This window comes from Panulirus ornatus, chromosome 1, assembly GCF_036320965.1.
Source record: "Panulirus ornatus isolate Po-2019 chromosome 1, ASM3632096v1, whole genome shotgun sequence".
Classification (NCBI taxonomy): domain Eukaryota; kingdom Metazoa; phylum Arthropoda; class Malacostraca; order Decapoda; family Palinuridae; genus Panulirus; species Panulirus ornatus.
Window position 1 is genome coordinate 38226037 of NC_092224.1, and position 23312 is coordinate 38249348.

General features: G+C 41.4%; 1 protein-coding gene across 1 annotated transcript in view; it reads right to left on the minus strand.

Annotated features, from left to right (window-relative positions):
* LOC139748707 (uncharacterized) overlaps positions 1–23312 on the minus strand; it is a 128556-nt gene that overhangs the window by 96624 nt on the left and 8620 nt on the right. Inside the window, exons 2-7 of the mRNA XM_071662063.1 lie at positions 20953–21116; positions 17872–18103; positions 16599–16667; positions 12911–13071; positions 12151–12254; positions 7993–8134 (exon numbers count right to left, since the gene is read on the minus strand). Coding sequence (XP_071518164.1) covers positions 7993–8134; positions 12151–12254; positions 12911–13071; positions 16599–16667; positions 17872–18103; positions 20953–21116 — 872 coding nt within the window. The remainder of the gene's footprint in view (positions 1–7992; positions 8135–12150; positions 12255–12910; positions 13072–16598; positions 16668–17871; positions 18104–20952; positions 21117–23312) is intronic.

A 23312-nucleotide genomic window follows, 5' to 3' on the forward strand; every position in this document is an offset into this window, starting at 1 on the left:
AGGACACATTACATTACTAAACTTGTACAGAAGAAGAATCAGTCAACATAAGTACAATGATCGAACAAGATGTGAATCCAGTGGTCTGTTTCTTCACATGAGAAATCCGAATCATCCAATATCTTGGAATTTATTCCCAAATCATTTATCTATCCACATCAAACACAGAAAAAAAATAACAACTGATAATTGCTCTTAAAAGGAAAGCGATGATCCATATCTCAGAAGGAACAGATTCTTAAACACAGGCTATGATCAGACTGAACCTTTTCAATACAACTTTAAGTATTATTTTCTTCAGTTTGGTAAATGTATCACGCAACATGTCTGCAGAATTCTTGACAGTGCATCCTTATCAATGCTGTTACTTTTAACCGCAATGTATACATCTCCACGGTAGGTAAGCCTTAACTATATCTAACAATATAACATTATTACCTGAAGTAGCAGCGGTATCGTTCATAGCAGGAGAATTATATGTAAAGTTAAATGTTTTATGCCAAGAGAGTGTTAGAATGTCATATTTTCTTTATATCATGAAACAGTTAGGAAGGTAACCCTTGTGTGTTGGGTAGGGTGATTCAGAAGAGCAGGAAGAGAGGGACTGCAAACCCTCCTCTCCTGTGTTATTTCTTTCTTACGAATGAGAACAGAAGCGGACCGAGAATCTCTCCCTGGGACATCAGTTCCTAACGCTACGTTGGTAGATATTCTTGAGTAAAGAGTATCAAAGATGTAATTTCAAGGGAAAAATGTCAAATGTAATTTACCACTCGTCAGTACGTACGTTACGTACTATGTAAGGTCAAATCTGGGGATTGTAAGCACTTTTTGGACATCAGACTTTGACCCTTAGTTATGTGTATGTGTATGTGATATCATTCGACTTGAAATAGCGCACAGTTGCAATGTGTTTCGTCAATTCGAAGCGACAAAAGTTGATCTGTGAGTGATCAGTGCTCAGCTGATACGAAAGAATGCAAACAAGATACGTCATTATATGTATAATGATTTTTGTTGCAATACTTGGAATGAAATGATGCTGAGTGGTACAATATTTCATACAAACCCTCTAGATGAAATATGATTTTCTTGAATATGAATATAGCATGAAATGACTTAAGTCGTGTGTGTGTGTGTGTGTGTGTGTGTGTGTAGTTAATGTTTGCATACGTGCACTGTCTTTACTCGATGTGCACACACACACACACACACACACACACACACACACACACACACACACACATTAGCATACACATAAGTTGTCGGTCAAATTACTTGAACCCTCATCAGAACATGGGTACAGGATAGCAGTACATGGGTACAGGATAGCAGCAGCACATGGGTACATGATAACCACAACCTCCATAACTCAGGATGGTATTCATGTTACTCATTGTAAGATAAGAAAGGCTTGACCCACTTGTGATGTCCATATCTCCCTCACCACGTGTATCACTGTCAGTACATCATACGTTCCTTGCGTCACTGTATTTCATTCCGAGGCTTAACACAGACGAGCAATCATTACCACAACAGCAGAATGTGTGGCACATAACACAGGGAAGTGTAATGATACGTTGATCTGCTGCTCTACAGTCACTTAGAATTAAGGAATGGATTAGATCACGTATACAAAATAGGAAATAGTTTTGGCTCGACCCTTTTCGTGTTTGTGATTACTTTAGTTAAATGCTTCTTATCTGCCTTCCTCACTGCAGCAGCGGGGAGGTGGTGGTGGCTTATAAAACTGCTGAGAGGAATTACATTTTCTTGTTAAACTACTTTTTTTTTTCTTACAATTCGAACCAGTAGTGGGCCAATCAGGCCTCCAGTTGTCTGTCTTTCACATGTAAACTCATGCATTGTTAGTCAAGTGCACCGCCGGCGGGGTGCGAGTAAAAGTGTGGCGAGTTCTGGGCATCTAGCCGGTTGTGGCTGAGTCCGTGGGCAAAATAGTGCTCCGTTTGTAGGTTAATTTGGAATGTTCGTAAGAGCGAGATTGGGTATAGGGAAAGCGCCAGACGCAGAGTTAATCTAACAGGTAGACCCACAGTAGTTCGTAAGTGTAAAAGTTTGTCATTGCAATGTTGCAAACAATGTTGTATAAGTGTAATGTCGTAGAAAAGTTCTTGCTACCAGTATCCATGCTAGTAGAAGCTTCGAAGTGACTATTCATGCTGAAGTGTACAGTGAAAGTATAGAACCTTTATTCGATAACTTAAGAAAGCTCTGAGGTGTTATTCAGTGTTATATGATTCGTCCTTGGGCTGTTCACATTGACTCTCTCACACTTGTACTGTAACAGCAAGAACTCGCATGCTTAGTCGAGCAAGGACACAATTGACGTATACTATCTTCCAGGGTTCATAAAACATGGTAAAGGTGCGTGAACTTATCTGGTGAACTCCTGCACTTGGATTTTCCCATTCGCAAGATCTCAGCGTATCTTTAATTCTTTACCATTTGCATGGCTCTTCTCTATACTTCAGGTTATCCGCAAACATCGTTATATAATCATCCATTCCCAAATTTTTTTTACTGAAGATGAATCAGATTTCTTTCTATAGAAAGCTGATATTACACTGTGATTGACCAAGACTGGAAGACAAGGACCTTGCTTATATTTCTACAAACTTTCAACATCCTCCCTTTGAACATACGGTCAGAGCTGCGTCACACATTTTTCTCCAACTTATCCTCTGTTACGAAACGGATTCAGCTGCAAAAAACGACTGTGTCAGCTTCCATACGTTTCATCATGAGACAGCAATACACCGATGTCACCTCACTTCTCCCCATCTCATGTCACAAAGGCTACGTAATGCAGGTGAAAGTGTGTGTGTGTGTGTGTTGGGTCTTGGGTCATAGAATGATCCCGAATGCCACAAGATGATAATGGTCTCGGTCGAGTTCTTTTCGACTGGTGACCACTTACTGATGTTGTCGACATTAATGACCTCGGCAGTAGATAGGCCTAAAACTGAGATAACTAACCATTTCATATACCGCCCCATCCACCCCATCCAGAGGATCAGGATAACAAGAGAGAGACCTCACACATTCCCATGTTCTTTAGAGTCACTCATTCGTATCGCTGTTTTCCTTTATACATAAACTGCTTCCGTTATCAGAGTTCTTAACAACAATAATCATACGTCCTACATTTAGACTATACACTGTCAGAATGTCTGAAAGCTATTTCCCATAAAGTTTATGATATACAGATGAACAGAGAGTAATGCAAACATCGACTGACCACAATGTCCTGACCAAGCTGTTTGTGATAATGGAAGACATCAGAAACTCATGCAGTGAGTTCGAGTAAAAAGAGATACAGATATTTCATTGAAGAAGACTTGTAAGCTTCTCGTGTAACTCATAGGCGCAGATGTTTATAGTAAACTTGAGGGGAAATATTCATCAAGTCTGTGTTTAATTGTATCTATGGTACTGCTTTCATCTCTTCCATCTGGCAAATCATTCGATATGTTAACGTATTTCAAAGAGACACGTAAGCGACTATGCCCACAAGACTTGTTTGTATTGTAATGTTTTGCATTCGCTTTTGCGTCTTCTATACACAGACGTGGGGAAAATTAGCGCCCTCACCCACAACGCGATAACTTTCCCAAGTTACCACATTTGGTGCGCGAACCCATTCGACAGCATTGTCACATTCAGTCTCCATCAATTCTCTCCCCAACCCCATCTAACTCCCCCAAATCTCTCTTAGTTTTAGGAGTATTACAACCTTTATCCTCTCACTTTAATTTCTTCCTCTCTCCCCTATGCCCTACCGAGTTCCAGTCGTATATCTCTATTGATTGCCATGTTTCTTACGTCCTCATTCCAAATATTTCTCGAAAATATCTTCTTTGTATGGGATTTTGAGGTTCCGAGGCTGCGCTCCAATCAGTAGCAGGGAAATGAAGGAGTCTTTTGGAGTGAGAAGATATCAGCAAGACTATGCTACTTTCCGTTCTCTGACGACAGACATCACAGCCTCATCGAAGTGATCTTCTTCACACAAGGGGTGACCACAAGCGGATCGAGTCCGGTAACACCATTAAAAACCGGAAGACTTGGATATGTCTGTCAATAATACTCATGTCTGTTACTCTGCGTCATCACCCTTAATTGCCCAAGCGCTTAGAGCAATCGTCCCGCTTTCCTAGATATATCTACTGTTAGATATAAATATACTACTAGAAATACTAATAAAGATACTAATAGAAATATCACAAGGTCACGTACACCTAGTGGGATACACCCCGTGGCTGACTTGTGAATATCGACCACACAATAGGAATCAAGACTTCACATGTTAATCAATGGGTAAATTCCTCGTCATCAGTCTCGCTCATCTCGTCTCGACTAACCTCTTCGACAGAGCCGAGCAACGGACCACTATAAACCTTAAACATACACTTGAACACTCTAACTTTCTTTGAAGACTGATACGTCTCGAGGGGGTTGTAAAAAAAAGAGAGTAACAACTGTTCACCCTTGAGCAGCCGTCCACACCCTCAAGCCCGCTTCACCGCTTGTTACCCCTGATCAGTGATCGTAATCATCGCCAATAAAGCGTACATCTGAATGCCTAGAGCACCACACCCCTGGCTTGTGACTGAGGTATTGATACACTCGACGTAAGATACTCCTGTGTAGGGTCACTGCCAACACCAGCTCCCCTACCATCCAGTGCAGGTGTTGTGTGGAGAGCTGTTGTGGAGTTTCCCTCTCTGCGCATTGCTGGATTTCTGTCTTGTAATCATGATTCCTGATACAGACATCATGTAACCCATCAACACTAGATCTCATGAACCACACACACACACACACACACACACACACACACACAGTACATATATATATATATATATATATATATATATATATATATATATATATATATATATATATATATATATATATATATATAAGATTAAGACACGGAGCAACACGAGTGTAAAACTCTCTCCCAGTAATACACAGCCTTTCATCACAAATAGTAATCACACTGACAGACAGACAGATAGATAGACAGACAGCCACCTGGGTCACAGTGTGATGCATCTGGTTGTTTATTAAAAAGTGGATTATCTACGTACTATCTAAAGGGTCATCTGCGGTTATCTGTGTTCAGTAGCCGATCAACATATACACAAGAGGCCACTACACCCCTACTGCCTCAACACACGTGTGGCTCCTGACACAGTGGGAGATGAAGGATGGGTCTGGCCCTGATAGATCACTCTTTTATCTTGTCAAGGACTATAAAATAGGCTGTGGTTTAATAACATCTGAAGACCAGATGAAATCCGTTATCGTGATATATGTATATATATATATATATATATATATATATATATATATATATATATATATATATATATATATATATATATATATATATACATATATATATATATATATATATATATATATATATATATATATATATATATATATATATATATATATATATATCACTCATACCATCAATAATGGTAGAATTATTATCAACAACGATATGTAATGCTTGAATTCATCTTAAACTTAACATATAGATGAATGTGGGTTAGAAACGATTAGAGGCACAGCAGTTTTTCATGCATCTCTTATGGACATGGGAAAAGCATGGGATACGGTTCAAAGAGACGCCATGTGAGAGGTCTTACCGTTCCATGGTTTACAGCAAACGCTCCACATGACCTGGTTCAGTCTAAGGACAACCAAGGACAACACCACGACCCCAGTATACCACATCGTTTCAATTAACTCTATCCTGTGAACGCCTCTTATCCTCATGCATGTTCAAGCTCCGATCACTCTAAACCTTTTTCACTCCATCCTGCCATCTCCAGTTTGGTTTTCCCGTTCTCCTTGTTCCCTCCATTTCTGACACATACATCCTTTTTGTGAACCTTACCTCACTCCATCCACATATCCAGAGCATTCCAGCACACCCTATTCATCTCTCTGAACGACATTTTTTCCATTACCATATATCTCAGTTATCCTTTCATTACTTGCTCGATCCAACCACCTTACACCACATATTGTCCTCAACCATGCCCTCTCCAACACATCCACCCTCCTTCGCATAGCCTTGTATATAGCCCATGTCTCGCATACATATAATATCGTTGTGACCAATATACCTTCAAACATACCCATTTTTGCCCTCCCGGATAATGTATCTCTTTCCACACATTTTTCATCGCTCCCAGAACCCCTAATCTACCCAGTGACTCACTTCCGCTTAAATGGTTCCATTCACTGCCATGTCTACTCCTACGTATCTCAAACAAACACCTCACTTTCCCGAAGTTTTTTACAAGCAAACTTACTAACCTTTCCCTCAACCCTGATATACCTAATGGAGTTGCTTTTATTCAAATCTTATATCAACTTTCTCCTTTCACACACTCTTCCACACTGTCACAATTTTTTGCAGTTTTTCATTTGAATATGCCACCAGTGCTGTATCATCAGCAGACAACAGCGATTCGCTTAGCATCCCAACCCAAACACCCTACGTGCACCCCTTATCATCAGACACATTTAACAGTCCTTCAAAATACTCAATCTATTTCCTAACTTCATCACTACCAGTTATCACTTCCCCTGTGTTCTTGGCACAGTCATTCTGTAAGCAGAGGTGACTACAGGCATGCAATCGCTATGCACTGCCAAGAAAACGATCACCTTGTACATCTTAAAGACCCAGTTACAATGTACCCCTTTGAACGTCTTAACTGCTAATACTACTACTAACTTTAATTTGTCCCCAGGTAACTTTAAAGCATGTACAGCAAAATCATAATGAAAGAATTATTAAGAAACGATAACGTAACAACAGTAGTTGAACACATCTCGCTACCCAAGCCAACCTCTCCTACACACCTCCGTTAACAAGGCACCCCTCCCCCATTTTCCCTTTACCTGTCAGGCAAGTGTATACCACGTCATGGCACAAACAGTACGGAGTCTGTGTGTTGGTGTTGGGATTTAGAAACTTTAGAAAATGTTTGCATCTGATGAGGCGAATTGTCTCCGTGAAGCATGTAGAACAGCATGTATGGAAAAATGTACGTTAAATAGAATTGTCTGAACTCCTACCGAATTGCGATCTCATCTTCATAGCTATCATCATGAGCTAATGTGATCATATATATATATATATATATATATATATATATATATATATATATATATATATATATATATATATATATATATATACACGAGGCAAAATCGCTTGCTATATTTTTCTCAGGAAAGACCATAATAGCTTTTGTCCTGTATAGCCTTATTCAGCCATCAGGACAAGCCCTTTCTTCCTGAGAGTCTTTCCTAGGGCACTGAGGAGTATCATTTGGAGAGAATCTTCAACTAGGTAGTGAAACACGAAATGCTGACGCTTGGCTACAGATTGGTCTCAATTCCTTTATCCATGATTCATCTAATTCTAAATCTATAAACCCTAAGAGGCCCTCTTATCATTATTTCTCAGTATTATTCATTTCTTTCAATTTTGTCCACTGAAATTGATTCGATTTGTGCCGGTCTCATTGACAGATTTACTATGCACCCCACGCTAATCCTGTGAGCGGTAGCGCAAAAAGATCACAGATGTCACAAAGGGTCTTTGTCTGAACTTGTGGCGAGGTACTTATTAGAGCTTAATTATCTTACTTAAAACAACTTTTATAGGATAAGTTTCTGAACGGTTTTGATCACATCATCCACATTCTAGGGGGAGAACTAGTATATCAAAATTACCAAGCTGGAGAAGAGAATATGTAGTGTGGAAGGCAAATATGAGGATATATGAGAAACCATGACGTAAAGAAGACTATGTAGGTGAGGATATTTACCAAAGTGAAGCGTTAACCTCGAGGCGAAGAGAGACGATAGGGTTACGAGGATAATAAAGTGAGTCAAGATTATAACTAAGGGTCAACTTAAAGGTCGTAATAGTACCTCTGTGGTGCTGTGGTCCAGATCAAGTCTGAGCATGGAGTTCTGCAGGAGGGAGATGGCAGCACGCTTGAAGTTGAGGGAGCGCGGGTCCTCGTCTGGGGCTGGACACACCTCCTCCACCACACCGTTGTGGTAGGCAAACCTGTGGATGAGGAAGGTAAATTTGTAGGTTGGTAAACTTTGGGTTAGATAGGTAAACCTCTTGGTTAGGCTAGTGAATTTGTAGGTTAGGTAGGTAAATTTGTGAGTTAGGTAGGTAAATCTGTACGTCAGGTGGGTAAACTTGTTGGTTTTACGGTAGGTTAAGTTGTGGGATTAGGTAAGTAAACTTGTGGGGTAGGTAGGTAAACTTATAGGTTAGGTAGGTAAACTTATAGGTTAGGTAGGTCAACCTGTGGGTAAGGCGGTTACACTTGTGTTTAGGTTGATACACCTGTGGGAGAGGAAGGTAAATCTGTGGGTTAGGCTGGTAAACCAGTGGGTAAGGTAGGCAAACTGTGGATTAGGTTGACAAAAGTGTGGGTTGGGTGAGTAAACTTATGGGTTTAGTAGGTAAACCTGTAGGCTAGGCAGGTAAACTTTTGGGTAAGGCAGGTAAACCTTTTGGTTAGGAAATTAAACCTGTGTGTTAGGTAAGTAGACTTTTAAGCTAGTATGGACGTAATTACCTTGCATTACCTCTGGGACTTTCGTTCACTGCAACACTACCCTGATCTTAGTGACATATCTCAACTACAGAACAATATGCTTCATCCTTTTCCAAAGTCCATCCAGGATTTATAATCATATATATGTATTTTCTATATGATATATTTTCCTTCGTAATTAAAGGGGACATCTAATCTACCGATCAATAACCCTCATATCATACAGTTCTTGATATAGATTACTTCATTTACGAAACATTTTACTGTTCCTCAGACAGAACCTCAGACAGAACCTCCTACTGTCTCGTCCAGCAACCATCGTTCTCAGGGCTTCTCAAATGTTCCGCTTGTTAGTTCTACTTTAGCATCATCGCCGACAGTTATCATTTTATGAATGGTGTTCCACCATACCTGACTTACAGAACGTTCATCACTAGTGAGTGGTCAGGGAAGTTGGCTCACAAACTGAAGGTCTTGGGTTCGATTCCTTGGCAAAGCAAAACAGCTTAGACGTGTCTCCTAATTTCCCAAGTTCCTGTTCGCTTTGCAGAGGGTAAATACCTGGGTATTGGTCAACTGTTGTGTATCGCATGCAAGGAATTAACCACCAGTCTCTGTCTGGGGAAGGAATAGCAGTGAACTCAATCAATCCTCACTAAAGGACGTGAAGAGTGTACAACTGTGCATTATTCCAAGTGGGCAGCGATCAAAATTACCGACGCACACGTCTGAAGGGTTGCGGCCTAAGCGAATATAAACGTTAGTCTCCAGCGATTTACACACGCTGGACATTCTATCATTTTAACCTATGAGAATTGACCTCTCAAACACTCCGACATCATCTTGAGACCAAAACTTTCAAATCTACTCCACTGCTGCAGGTGCAGGTAATGTCACGTTACAGACTCATTTAAGGTAATCTTATCTAGAATGAGGCTGCACACACGCACACACACACACACACACACACACACACAAAACACACACACACACACACGCTTTCCTCCTGCCCTATAAACGCCTTGATATCCTCCGACTACGGTAACAATTGTCACCGTACTGGCTTACAAGACTGCTGAACGTGTTACTGTTGTAATTCAAGAACAAAGTTTTGCTTCTTATTTACCACCCTGAAACTTTTTTTCTAATCTTAGGTTATCATTTGTTTATGTTACTGATATGAGCTGATATCATAAATCGTCTCAAACAAATTCCACCATTGTTCACAAACAGCGTTGATACACCAGACATTTAGGTCCTAAGTCATGAATGGTGGTTTGAACCCTCGTATTGGTTTGACTTAAGGCTCGAGCTAGGCTCGAAGCTTGCTGGCATTCAAAACGTTGGCTTGGCATGCGCACCGGTTCAAAGCGGGTTTGAAGATTATTCAGAACGGTGTTTTGAACCAATGTGTAGGTTTAAACCAAGGCTCGAGCTAGGCTCGAAGCTTGCTGGTGTTCGGAACACTTAGCTGAGTCGGCGCTCAGGTTCAGAGTTCAGTCTGGGCTTGAAGTTGGATCTGACGATCTGTGGGTTTGATCCATCTTGGAGGCAGGTTTAGCAGTCGATTTCTCCTACAAGATAGTTGACGTCAACCTGAACTTAGACAAATAGCGCGCCTTTCGGAGATGTCGTCTTTAATATCTATTGGTTTACGTTGCATCTATCATTACCCTACTACCAGTTTCTATGGAAGAGTCCTGGCATTCTAAAGGCCCTTACAGCCTAAGGCTGCGATACTCCTTTGGAGTGAGACGTTCATTGACGAGACTGTACTCCCAATGACACAGCTTTGCTATAGCCGACTTATCACTCAAGATGTAACCTCGAGCAGGCGGAGTCCGGTAACACTTCTATTTATCAAAAGGTGAAGAATAAATTGATAGCGATCATCTTCTTAACTATTACTCTTATTTTTAACTTGGTGTAAGATTACGACGCTGACAGATTTAAGATTTTTAGCTATTACAATACAGTGGCTATCACTCGCATGATTACCCGTATAATAGACAGTTCAGGGTGAAGTGATGGTAGCCTTTATAAACCTCACCTGTCAGCACACTTCCTGGTTCTGGCATCCACACTTTCCAGCAGGTCCAAAGTTGCCGTCTCGTTCTTACTTGTGAACGTTGGCATCTCCGTTGTATTGCTCAGTAACAACCACTAGTTTGTCTTGCATGGGATCGACGCTGGATGTGTCATCGTTGATTTCATGGCACTATTTTGTCATACGAACTGGTGCAGGGGAGATTTCTCCTCCTCGGAAAAATACGCGTCATGCCACATCCGTCTGCCACCATAACCTCGTAAACACTGCTCTCCCGACGGTGGTTTGCTGTCGTATTGGTGCAAACGAAACGTGATTGTCTGACATTCTCGTGTTCGAGTCTTTGCCTCGAAACTGAACTCGATCCAGGGTGCAAGTAGATATTCTGAGTATGGGTAATCCTCTGCATAATGTTTCGGATCGAGGAATTCGCGCACCATCCCAGGCTCGAACCAGTGTTCTGAATACCGATCTCTGAGGTACGCGGCATCGGCGTCCTTGTAGCAGTAACCACCATTTATCCCTCTGTAGTCTTTCGATTCGTGAGACTTGCGTGTGTACCGCGTAAAATCCTGAGCTGCTAATGTTACAATCCAACAAGCCAATGCTGGACTGTGGCCTCACACAAACAGCTACACGAACGTGACAGCAAAGTGCGCGTCGTTGATGACCTTCTCCAGGGGCAGATGTGAAGAGCAACTAAGGTTTAGATTTACGTTCCTTTAGGATTTCTGATCAGTTAAGAAAAAATAGAATACTAAAGTCTGAAACGCTAAATTTACCTCTCTTCATCTCTAAGGTGACAACAGTTATCTCATTATAAGAGATCTATTCATTTTTTCCTGATGGGTTTATGGCAATCCATTAAGCCTTTAATGAGACATAATCCCGAGCCGAAAGACATATGAAAATAGGAACGAAACTCAAATGATATCTGCCAGATTTGTAATACTCCGATTAGTCAACTGTCTCAAATCAAGAAGGAACTGCGGGGTATCCATCACCTGATAGGCCTACTTACCCATAGTAGAGGCTACTCACGTTGGCGCCTACACTGGGCGTGCTAAACTTGCTTTTGGTATTTACCTTTTGTCCAAGTTACTCTGTGATATGGCTCGCCGGTAAAGGACATTGTTTTCCCTAAAGCCGACCATCGAAACGACTTACATAGGGTGGAATTGCCACTCTCTGAGTCTGTGATGAAGACATCCTGCAAAGGGTGCTTAATGTGAGGAGATCTAGGTTGTGATGGAGATGAGTTGTAATAGGGATAACCCTTGTGGTTGCGTCTGGCTGTAGTGGGATGACTTGTGAACTGGACTTCCTAAGGTGGACATACCTTTGAACCTTTGAGAGGACAAGATTCCTTAACTGTATTGGACTTCGATGTTGCAATCTACCAGTAGTTATCATCCAGTGATGGTCTGTGTGTAGTAACATCACGTTGTCGTCTTGGAGACTTACCTCACTGGGTTCTTGGTGAGGGCGGCAGTGAAGGCGGTGTCCTCAACAGGTTCCTGCTCCCCGTCAATGTCACTCTTACTGGTCATCACGCTTACCCTCTCCACCTGCAAAGGCAAAAAACAGTGGTACAGCTACTGAGAAATAGCCACATGATTAATGGTGGTCTGACTACATATATTAAACCTAAATAACGAGGGCGTTTAAAACTCTTTATATAAAGAAAATAAGAAGAAATAGATAGACAAAACCGAGTGGGTACTTGTGTATGTTTGGTTATCACAACCATGAGGAAGAGCATATCAGTCAGAGGAGGGAGGGTAGAGGGACCGTGAGTGTTGGTGATGGAGGCTACGAAAATGGTGATGCTTGGACCAGTGAGACTGACAATGAAGTGGTCCATGGGAACAGTGATCGACACGACCAGATAACTGGAGATGTGTGAGCCCACGAGAATGGCGTTGAATGGGATCATGAGACTCAAGACTCAGTGAGCAATACTGAATGGTAAGGCGAGAGTGAAAGTTAGCCAAAAATGAAAATAGGTGATTGAAACGATGTTAAGGAGGAAGATTAAAGATCCAGGAGATGAGGTGATGATGGGGAGTAACGTCGCCCCGAAAAGGATTCTCATTGAAGCCTAGAAGATGATGGCATAGAGGTATTTAGGGCCGTGATGCTGGCGGTGAGGGATACTTCCAGCATTACAGTGGAAGGCACCACAGAAGAAGGATGGGGGAGGTGGTTAGACCGCAATACTCACCACCAGTTCCATTTCGCAGGCTGTTAGGGCGTTGACGGCCAGGGTAGCGTTTAGGGTCAGTTTGCTACTGGCGGGGGAGGAGCCAGTAACTTGGGTCACACTCTCCGTCACGTACTCGTACACGTAGGTCCGACCATCCAGCACCTGCATCTTGCTCCCGCCTTAGTCATGACGGGACGGAGAGACTCATTAGTTGATGTTGTACGGAAAAGATATAACAAATTATAAGTTCTATCTCTAGCCGTTGTATTTCCTTGACCTCTAGGAAGTCAAGCCAAGCTATTGTGTTACATGGCTGTAAACACACTGTATGTTATGCCTGTGACCAATTGGTTTATTATCATTATTTCTATCATTATTATCACTATCAATATATATCATTATTATTATCATTATCATTATTATCAATATTATTATCATTATCATTATTATTATTATCATTAATATTATTATTATTGTTATTATTATTCTTGTCGTTACTATTATTATTATCATTATTATCATTACTATTATTTATTTTATTATCATTATCATTATCATTATTATTATTATTATTATTATTATTATTATTATTATTATTATTATTATTATCATTATTATTGATATTATTACCATTATTATTATTATTATTATTATTATTATTATAACTACTATTACTACTACTATATTTATTGTTATTATTACCATCATTATCATATGACACAAGACACCACTTACTCAGTCACACCACTGATAAGAGATTAGAATAAAAGGGCCGAACCAAGAGCATCACATTCATCATTCCAGCATACATAATAATCTGATATTATTATTTTTCATTTCACCTGAAGTTAAACCATAAAACAGCCACATTAATCTCCCGCATTTCTATTAATTATTAGGGCTCTCTGACCAAACACCTCCATACTTCAGAAGCATATTCTAGGATGGCTTGCAATGTGGCCATCTAGTGCAAGGATATCACACTGATGTCAATGGCAAGCATCGTGTAAATGCATCAAGATGGGCTATTTTCAAACTGCTTCTGTTAGTACCAGTTACGTACGTCTGATGACCTGACTGAAAAAGAACTTTTTTCTTTATGTAAGGTCTGTGTCTGTAAAAGACTGAAGACTTTGAAGTATACTTGAAAGATAAGAATGACTGAAAAAGATGCTACTTTAACACTAATATTTGTATTTTTTTCTGATTTTCTTTTATCCCAGCTGATTTTTCTGCTTTTGTGAAGCAGCGTCAGGAACAACCGAACTGATGGTTCATATGAATCTTGCTTCGTTCACCTGGTCGTGTGATGCAAAAGCTCACAGAGCCTTCAACCAGGTGAGTTAACAAAAGCCCTATTTGTAAACACTCATAACCCAGCTGCCATGCATAATGTACCGCAACCAGAGCCCTCAGTTTACTCAACGGGTTCACCTTTAGCGCTTCAAATGCTTTGGATTAGCTCACTGGTAGCTCGAAAGCCCCCCATATATCACATTTCCCCAACTCATTCTCTTCAATGTACGCCTCTCGCCTATTTGAATGTTCTGGCCCCGATACCCCAAAGATTCTGTCACTCCGTTCTTCAGTCTCCTAGTCGCCCTTATTCGTTCTAATTCTGACACATAGATCCTTGAGCTCTTTAGATACAGAGGATATGTCAGTTTCATGGTGTTTTCAAGTGTGTTGGCAATGATGCCAGGACCCACCAGGGTACAAATTAATGAGGTGCCACACAGGGTCACAAGTCCGTAGTTATCTCGTGATTTATCTTGAGCTGTGAGTACCACACCTTCTTCAACTCTTACTTTGTGTGCGACAAGAGAGTTAGCCCCATACGTACATTGATCACAGGGACGGCATGCGTGCACATAGGTCAGTAACGCATGTGTGTGTGTGTGTGTGTGTGTGTGTGTGTATGTGTGTGTGTGTGTGTGTGTGTGTGTAATTGTTAATCACTAATTGTGTGTTACGAGGTGAGTTTTACACTCTTTTTGCCAGGTCTCTCAACTTTGTACATTTTTTTTTTTTTTTTTTTTTTTTTTTTTATACTTTGTCGCTGTCTCCCGCGTTTGCGAGGTAGCGCAAGGAAACAGACGAAAGAAATGGCCCAACCCCCCCCCCCCCCCCATACACATGTACATACACACGTCCACACACGCAAATATACATACCTACACAGCTTTCCATGGTTTACCCCAGACGCTTCACATGCCTTGATTCAATCCACTGACAGCACGTCAACCCCTGTATACCACATCGCTCCAATTCACTCTATTCCTTGCCCTCCTTTCACCCTCCTGCATGTTCAGGCCCCGATCACACAAAATCTTTTTCACTCCATCTTTCCACCTCCAATTTGGTCTCCCTCTTCTCCTCGTTCCCTCCACCTCCGACACATATATCCTCTTGGTCAATCTTTCCTCACTCATTCTCTCCATGTGCCCAAACCATTTCAAAACACCCTCTTCTGCTCTCTCAACCACGCTCTTTTTATTTCCACACATCTCTCTTACCCTTACGTTACTTACTCGATCAAACCACCTCACACCACACATTTTCCTCAAACATCTCATTTCCAGCACATCCATCCTCCTGCGCACATCTCTATCCATAGCCCACGCCTCGCAACCATACAACATTGTTGGTACCACTATTCCTTCAAACATACCCATTTTTGCTTTCCGAGATAATGTTCTCGACTTCCACACATTTTTCAAGGCTCCCAAAATTTTCGCCCCCTCCCCCACCCTATGATCCACTTCCGCTTCCATGGTTCCATGTACTCCTATGTATGTATATATACACATACATATGACCTAGCCTTAGTTAGGTGCCTATTTATCGGCCAGCCCCGAGGTAAGGATGAACACCAGGATTGAGTGTCGGCTGACTGCTATGCCCAGGATTCGAACCCTTTCGCGTCAGACCCGTTGTGACTCATGGTCGGTAACACTAATCACTACACAACAAAGGCCCCTGTTTGTTTGTTTGTTTGTGTGTGTGTGTGTGTGTGTGTGTGTGTGTGTGTGTGTGTGTAAATATATACATAATTGAAGATACACGCATATACTCAACCATTAACAAATAGATATGTCTGGAGACACCCATACAAACAAGCACACACACACACACACACACACACACACACACACACACACACACACACACGGGGTTGGCTCCTGGTTAAGGAGACGAGGCGCTTGTCATGCATGGTAAGATACGAGAAGTGATAAGTAGGTGATGGTAGGAGCTGGCTGGCCATGTATGCCGCCCTCATGCTTGCACTGGGCCTCACAGTGCCCACGCCCTCAGTAATGTTGTTGCTCATTGATCAAAAGATCACGAAAACTGTATGTAACTGTTGATCATCCTGTACGAATACTTTTGTAGTCTCTTTGAGGCATACTTTTTTTTAAATGTCAGCTTCTGTTGCTCGACAGAGTAGCAATATATCGGGTGTCAAAGGGTGAGTTAAAAGATCACGTAGAAGGCGGATGAAATTGCTTAAGAAGTTATATATATGATTAGATAGGCAATCAGGAACCACCAGGTAGGTCATCCTATTATCTTATGCATTCGGATACTGAGGGAGAGGGAGGAATGGTTGCCTCCGTGCCCTCAGGGGGCCCAACTTGCGTGTCGTCCCTCGGGCAATGACCTCTCGCTTAACAACTCCACACTCACAGGTCCAGAAGATACTCACGCTGGCATTTCTTGAGCGCGCATCTCTCCTTAGGCTCCTCCTTCGGCACCTGGCGTGGGGCTTCCGTGTCTGAAAAGGAACAAGACAGCGTTGACACCTGAAATCTGGTTTACAGTTCGCATCAGAGTGAAGCCACTCAAATTAGATACACATTGTACTAGCGAGTGACATGATGACCCTCCAGTGGAAATGATGAAATGTACTGATAGTTAAACTGGAATTTGGACTTTCATACGTGAAGTATAACCTCAGTAAGATAATGTAAACTCATTTTTTTAGGTGACTAGATTGGCCAAGATAAAGAGAGTCACTATACTAATGATAAATTTAGGGCAGTAAAACTCAATATATATAAGTGAGGCAAAGGGTCACCTCTACTATCAAACATAAGGAGTTCCTGACTAAAGATCATTGAGCCCATTGCACCATAGCATCACCCAGATAGCAGGGAATCACTTACCTCTACATGATGGTTTGAAACAAAAGACGAATACAATCGTCTTAGATTATATACCTACAATGCTTGATCGCAGTATGACGTCCGTTGCTTTCCGTAAATGTATAATCATGCATGATTTGAATTTTCTTTGGATTCTCTTTTGAATTACTTTCTTAAATTGCTCAGTCTTCAGGGGAAATCATTTATATTTTATCCAGGACGTGACAATAAAGTTGTTGCGTAAGAATCTATCTTACACATGTATTGAAGGAATAATGCCAGTGTGTCAGAGTAAAAAAGATGATATCGATTCAAGATATCTAAAAGAATTTGTTGTTGAAATTATACTTTTTTTCAAAGTAATGGTTTCAAAATTTACAAAGTAAGAAGGTAATCCTGTTTCAAACATTTCCTTGCTTAGGACTGAGGTCATATAACGAATGTAGGTATTATGATGTCTTAAAATCATTGTTTTGATACTTTACATAAACATAATCAGCAGCAAAGAAACTGTAAGAATTCGTTTTCCTACGTGGGCACCCTAACGACTAAATGATTAATGTAATCAGAACATAATAGCTTAACTATTAGTCATTCTTCTTGTTTTTACATGCATGACTTTTATTAGAAATGGTAGTTTAACGATTACAAATTCTTTTTTTCTACATGACATCTACAGGTGTGAAACGTATGCACTTTCTTATCTTGTTATGTAATATTTCCAAGACGTTAGTTACGCTGCGGTGAAGCTGCTGTGGAAAATCTGAAGAGGCGTCAAGCAAGGAAGATATCCAACGTAGGGTAAACCAGAGCAACGATGGAAGGTATACTCACAACCCTCAACGTCTTGTTGTTCCCCAGAATCTTGAACTTCTTGATCGTCACTCTCATCTTCCTCCTCCTCCTCCTCCTCCTCCTCGATTGGCTCAGGTTCATCCTCATCCTCCACCGCTTCTTCCTCTTCCTCCTCTACCGCTGCCACCGGCGGACTCTCAGCGTCTTCTTCAGCTCCTCTGCCGCTGTCTCCTCCAGCGGCGCCTGAGTCGTCGTTCCCGTACACTCCCGGCTGTGTGTGTAGGAAGGGAGGGAGGGAGATTCAGACTGTTGCATCTATTATGATGATTGATGTTAAACAACAGAAAACGGATAGACAGTCCTACTTTTAAGTGAACTAAGGCTTAATTTTGGACTATCTTATAATCGTAAATAAAGATAAGTTATTGCTTTGGGTTTATTTGGAAAAGGATACCCTGATAGACATCGATATCTCAATTCCACTCAGATATCTATCGGGTTATGAGTGACAATTATCGCTTCACATGACTGTGTTGGTGTTACCGGGCTCCGTCCGCGAGAAGGTGACCCCGCAAGTGAAAGGTCACCTCTGGCGAGGTGGTATCACTAGGAGTACAGTCTCGTCAAAGAATTTCTCACTCCAAAGGACTCTACAATTCCCTGCTGCTGGAAGGAGCGCAGTTTGGGCTGCAGGAGCCTTTAAGAAGAGGTCCTGGATAATACCATGACTCATTTACAGAAATCGGTCCTGGGCTAATTATGAATATTGAACATGATTAAGCTTTCCAGTTGCTCAGGCAAAGGACTCCTACAGCTGCCGTTTTAGACCATTAAGTAACAAATGACCACTAGGTCAAGTGACCATTGACACAGTGGAAACACATGTCTTCACCTCAGTGTCATGTTTTTATGCCAGATCTATGACAGGTAAGCGTATGGTGGTGGTGGTGGTGGGGGGGGGATGTTTTCGGGTCCCTCTGTTATCTGAGTAGGGTAAACAAGGCAAAGGAAAATAGCAAATAAATGGAGAGAATGGAATACAATGAATACGTATGAGAATCCTTCCAGAATCACGGGAAATATCAACTTACAGAAATATAAGAGATTTATTGAAATATCTGTTCAATAGACGTGATATAGGAAAAGGATCTATTAGCGGACAAGTTCCGTTCTCAGAAGTAATAATATTCATTATCGAAATACAATATATCGTACTTCAAACACGAGCCTGCAGACCACCATATCGCCCAGCACAAGACCTAGCCAGCCAGCCAGCCAGCTGCGGGCGCGTACACAGGTTATTGGTAAACTCGCTGTGCATCGAACGGTCCAATCTTTACACTGGCCGTATGGGAACACCTTGGTCATTTCTTCCACACCGTCGCTACGTATGGAGGTTCCTGGACCGGTATTTACAATTGCAGACACTGCTGCTGCTGCTGCATCACGGTCGGTTACTTAAATCATGACACAGCGTAGACACTGTTACTGAGGATGGTCGAGACGCACTGCAGGGAGGCGGAAGCCGCTCGATCATATTTTTTTTTATAAACGTCAAAACACGGAGGTGGAGGCTGGCTGCTGCTCGCCCCAGCTTGATATTTATTATATATCAAAAGGTATAAACCAGCAAGTGATGGTTTCGTCAAACATTCTGGCGCCACAAAGAGACGACAGAATCTGTGGAAGGTCTTTAAGGTGAGGATTTTAGTTTCAGATGAATATCGAGTGGATAACACGATTCTAAATCGTTGTTTAATGACTGGGTAAAGTACCTCCTAAATATTTTTTTTTTTAACACGAACTTGTAACTCCCATGTTGTAAAGCCTGTCGTTTGTGCTCAAATCCTGTCTTGCATCTTTCCTAGATTTATGTACTATATCTATGAAATGATATCAGCATTGTCTGGACTTACTGTATACTCGCTTCACCATCCGTAACCCATCCCTTCTAATATCCTCAATTGAGATATCTATGATTTATTTCATATATAGATTATACCTACCAGTACATCCCATGGGGAGAGAGAGAGAGAGAGAGAGAGAGAGAGAGAGAGAGAGAGAGAGAGAGAGAGAGAGAGAGAGAGAGAGAGAGAGAGAGAGAGAGAGAGAGAGAGAGAGAGAGAGAGAGAGGCGCAATAAGTCAAAAATGCCTAATTGCTCTAATGCTTTCTTATGTGCAAAAGAGACACAGAAACCGTGATAGCATCCTCGTATGACCCTTCACACGTGTGAGTTACACGAGTGAAAAAGATTAAGTATATTTACTTGAATACAATTTTGGATAAACTCGCACAGCAACAACCACAAAATCAAAAGTTCAATTATATAACGTATGTCTGATGATCGAATTATTTTATGTGATGATGAGAAAGTAAGAAATCCGTGGGAGATATCATCTTCCTCCTCATACATCTTCTTATGATGCGTCATCACCATTCTGATGTCTCTACACCAGAGTGACCAATGAACTCCAGGGTTATGCCTGTAGACGTAAACAACTACAGGGGACTTGTTAGTCGGAGTAACCCTATATAGATCAATGGAAACTAGAAAGTATTCGTGTCCATCTTTTGTAAAATCCTCCATCTTTCAAAACTTAAGTGAAGAACCTGATCCTAGGCTCATGTGTAGGTCGAACTGGAAAATGAAACCTATACTCCATGGTATAGCGGTTACCACTGCTGACCGTGATACACTCACGGGCCGCCCAGTTTCGAACGCATTGGCTCGAATCCTGGTTGCGGCAGTCGATCCACAGTCAACCCAGCTGTTCATCCACTACATAGCGTTAATGAGATGCCCTTGATTAGGGCTTCGCTTGCCCGTGCCGTCTCAGCCAACGTGAAAATAACCTAGTATATAGTTATCTATTGATTTAGTGTCACTATAACCAACATCGATAGATAGAGAGCGAATGAGCTGCTTCGTCACTTAAGACATTATAGGAAATGACAGATTTAAATTGACAGAATAATGCATCAAAGTTTGATTTTAGGATTTATGCTAAATCGTTGGGCAAGACCATGGATGTAAGTTGACAGTACAGTGCAGTGAAGTGTAGTTCTTAGAATTGATAGATCGTTGGGCACTATATTGCCTCACAGTGTCGACACTCACAACGCCTGAGCAGTCGGTGAAGGGAGGTTCGTCGCTCTTGTCTTTACAGTCGCCAAACTCGTCGCACATCCAGTTTTTAGGGATGCACTCTCCGTCCGACACACACCTGAACTCGTCATCATCGCAGGTGGAGGCTACATCAGCTTCTGCAGCTAGAAGGACACCTGTGGTAGAAGCAGTACATTAGACGTCCACAAGATGTAGGATAGAATATATATATATATATATATATATATATATATATATATATATATATATATATATATATATATATATATATATATATATATATATATATATATATATTCATATTATTCGCCATTTCCCGCGTTAGCGAGGTAGCGTTACGAACAGAGGGCTAGGCCTTTAAGGGAATATCCTCACCCGGCCCCCCTCTCTGTTCCTTCTGTTGGAAAATTAAAAAATGTATAATGTATAATGTATAAATGTATAATGCATAATACATAAATGTATAATGTATAATGTATGAAATGTATTATGAGAAACATGCCACGGATAACATACACCCCAGTCAAAGACATCTCAAGTGAAAAGGACAGAGTAAGAGAAAAAGAATGTAGAACTTGATCATGGTTCCTCAGGTGTTTGTAAGCCTTACACTTAAAGGTAGAGCCGTTCTAGGAAGAGGTAAAGATGAAATAAGGAAAAGGATTCCATTGCTTAACTGATCGAGGAAAGGAGGCATCATGACGGTCCTGCCTCGAGTGGTTGGGTTATACAGAAAATCTCAGGGAAGCAGCAACCACGAGACTGCCTCGCTACCAAGGAATGGGGGCAGAGACAGACACGTTTTCTATATATTGCAGAACTTTTCTTACTCCACAATAGCACAACAAACGTCAGTAAACAACTACAAAATATGCAGCAATAGAAACCTTTAATAATAAGTTACATAACAAAAGTCTGACGATTCTGATACTATACATAAACAAACCAGACAAAAACATCAAACAAAAAACAAAAGCAATATAGTTCTCTGGCTGATCCCAGAGTTATTTATACATTTCCTGTACTTCCCATTTTCTACTTTACTTATCCATAAACAAACTCTCCCCCCCCCCCAAAAAAAAAAACAAACCCACCCACAGATCCTCCAAAGTTCTTCCATACCCAACCCGAGACCTCCAATCAACGCCAAGCAAAAGTGAATTACAGCTTCATTTCAGCCACATCACCAACATCTCAGGATGATGAATGAAGAGAGCTGCTCCTTCACTTACTGAGGAGCACTCATGATGTTTCACTTATGCATGAGGCATCCTCAACTTGAGCAATTGATGACACTATCATTAAAGGGTCGGTTGATAGGGAGATAAAACATGAATCATAATGTCAGTCACTGGCTGTAGCTTGTATGGCAGGTCAAGGGGTATAGTGGCGAGTGGGAAGATGAACTGGGGAAAAGTAGCAAGGCAGGGATGACGTCGGGGTTTACCAGACAATGTAGTCTCAGTAGCCAAATTCTCTGTGTTCTCCTTGACGATCAATCCTTCGATCTGTATGAGGAGGAGTCGGTGCTACAGATGCCGTTACATAGCGAGAGGAATGACGAAGATTGGGAGTACATTGAAGCTAGTGTAGTGAGGAAGGATAGTGGTTTGTAGAATGAGGAGGTTCAACAGGTAGTAACAGGGAAATCGGCAATAGATCAAGAGGGAATTACAAGAGTGAAAAATAAAGAGATGGAATGAGAAAGCAATGATAAACCTCAAAGAACTGAAAGATAAATGTTTTTCGACGGAGGGAGATGATATGAGGCTCACAAAAGCATAAATGGGAGCAGCAGTGAGAAGGGCAGTCATATTGGAAAGACAGAGCGAGTGTTTGAAAGGAATACTAAATGCTTGAGATGACAGGCAGGTTAATATGGTGTGCTTGGGATGGGGTGGAATGTCAAGGTAGAGAATCATTGCGTGTGGCAAGGTGCAAAAACAGAGTGGGTTGTGAGAACCTTGCTTGCTTGGGATGGGGTGGAATGTCGAGGTAGAGAATCGTTGCGTGTGGCAAGGTGCAAAAACAGAGTCGGTTGTGAGAACCTTGCTCAAGACTGAATGTGATAAACGTCAAGATGTGGATGTGAGTGCAGTTGAGGTTCTCAAGAAAGAGGACGACGGCTTTTTACGATTGATTGTATCAGGCCGTTCGAGGTACATAAAGTCCAAGTTGAGGTGTCTGAGGATTGGCTGAGTGCATTCAAAGTGTTCTGTTATGAAGGTAAAGGAAAAAAAAAACGCATGTTCAAATCATAGACGGTATAAGACTACTGAACATACACGACTCATGGATGGAGACCTTGCCTCATACTGCAAAAACACTAACCTCCATAAGGCTGTCCTACT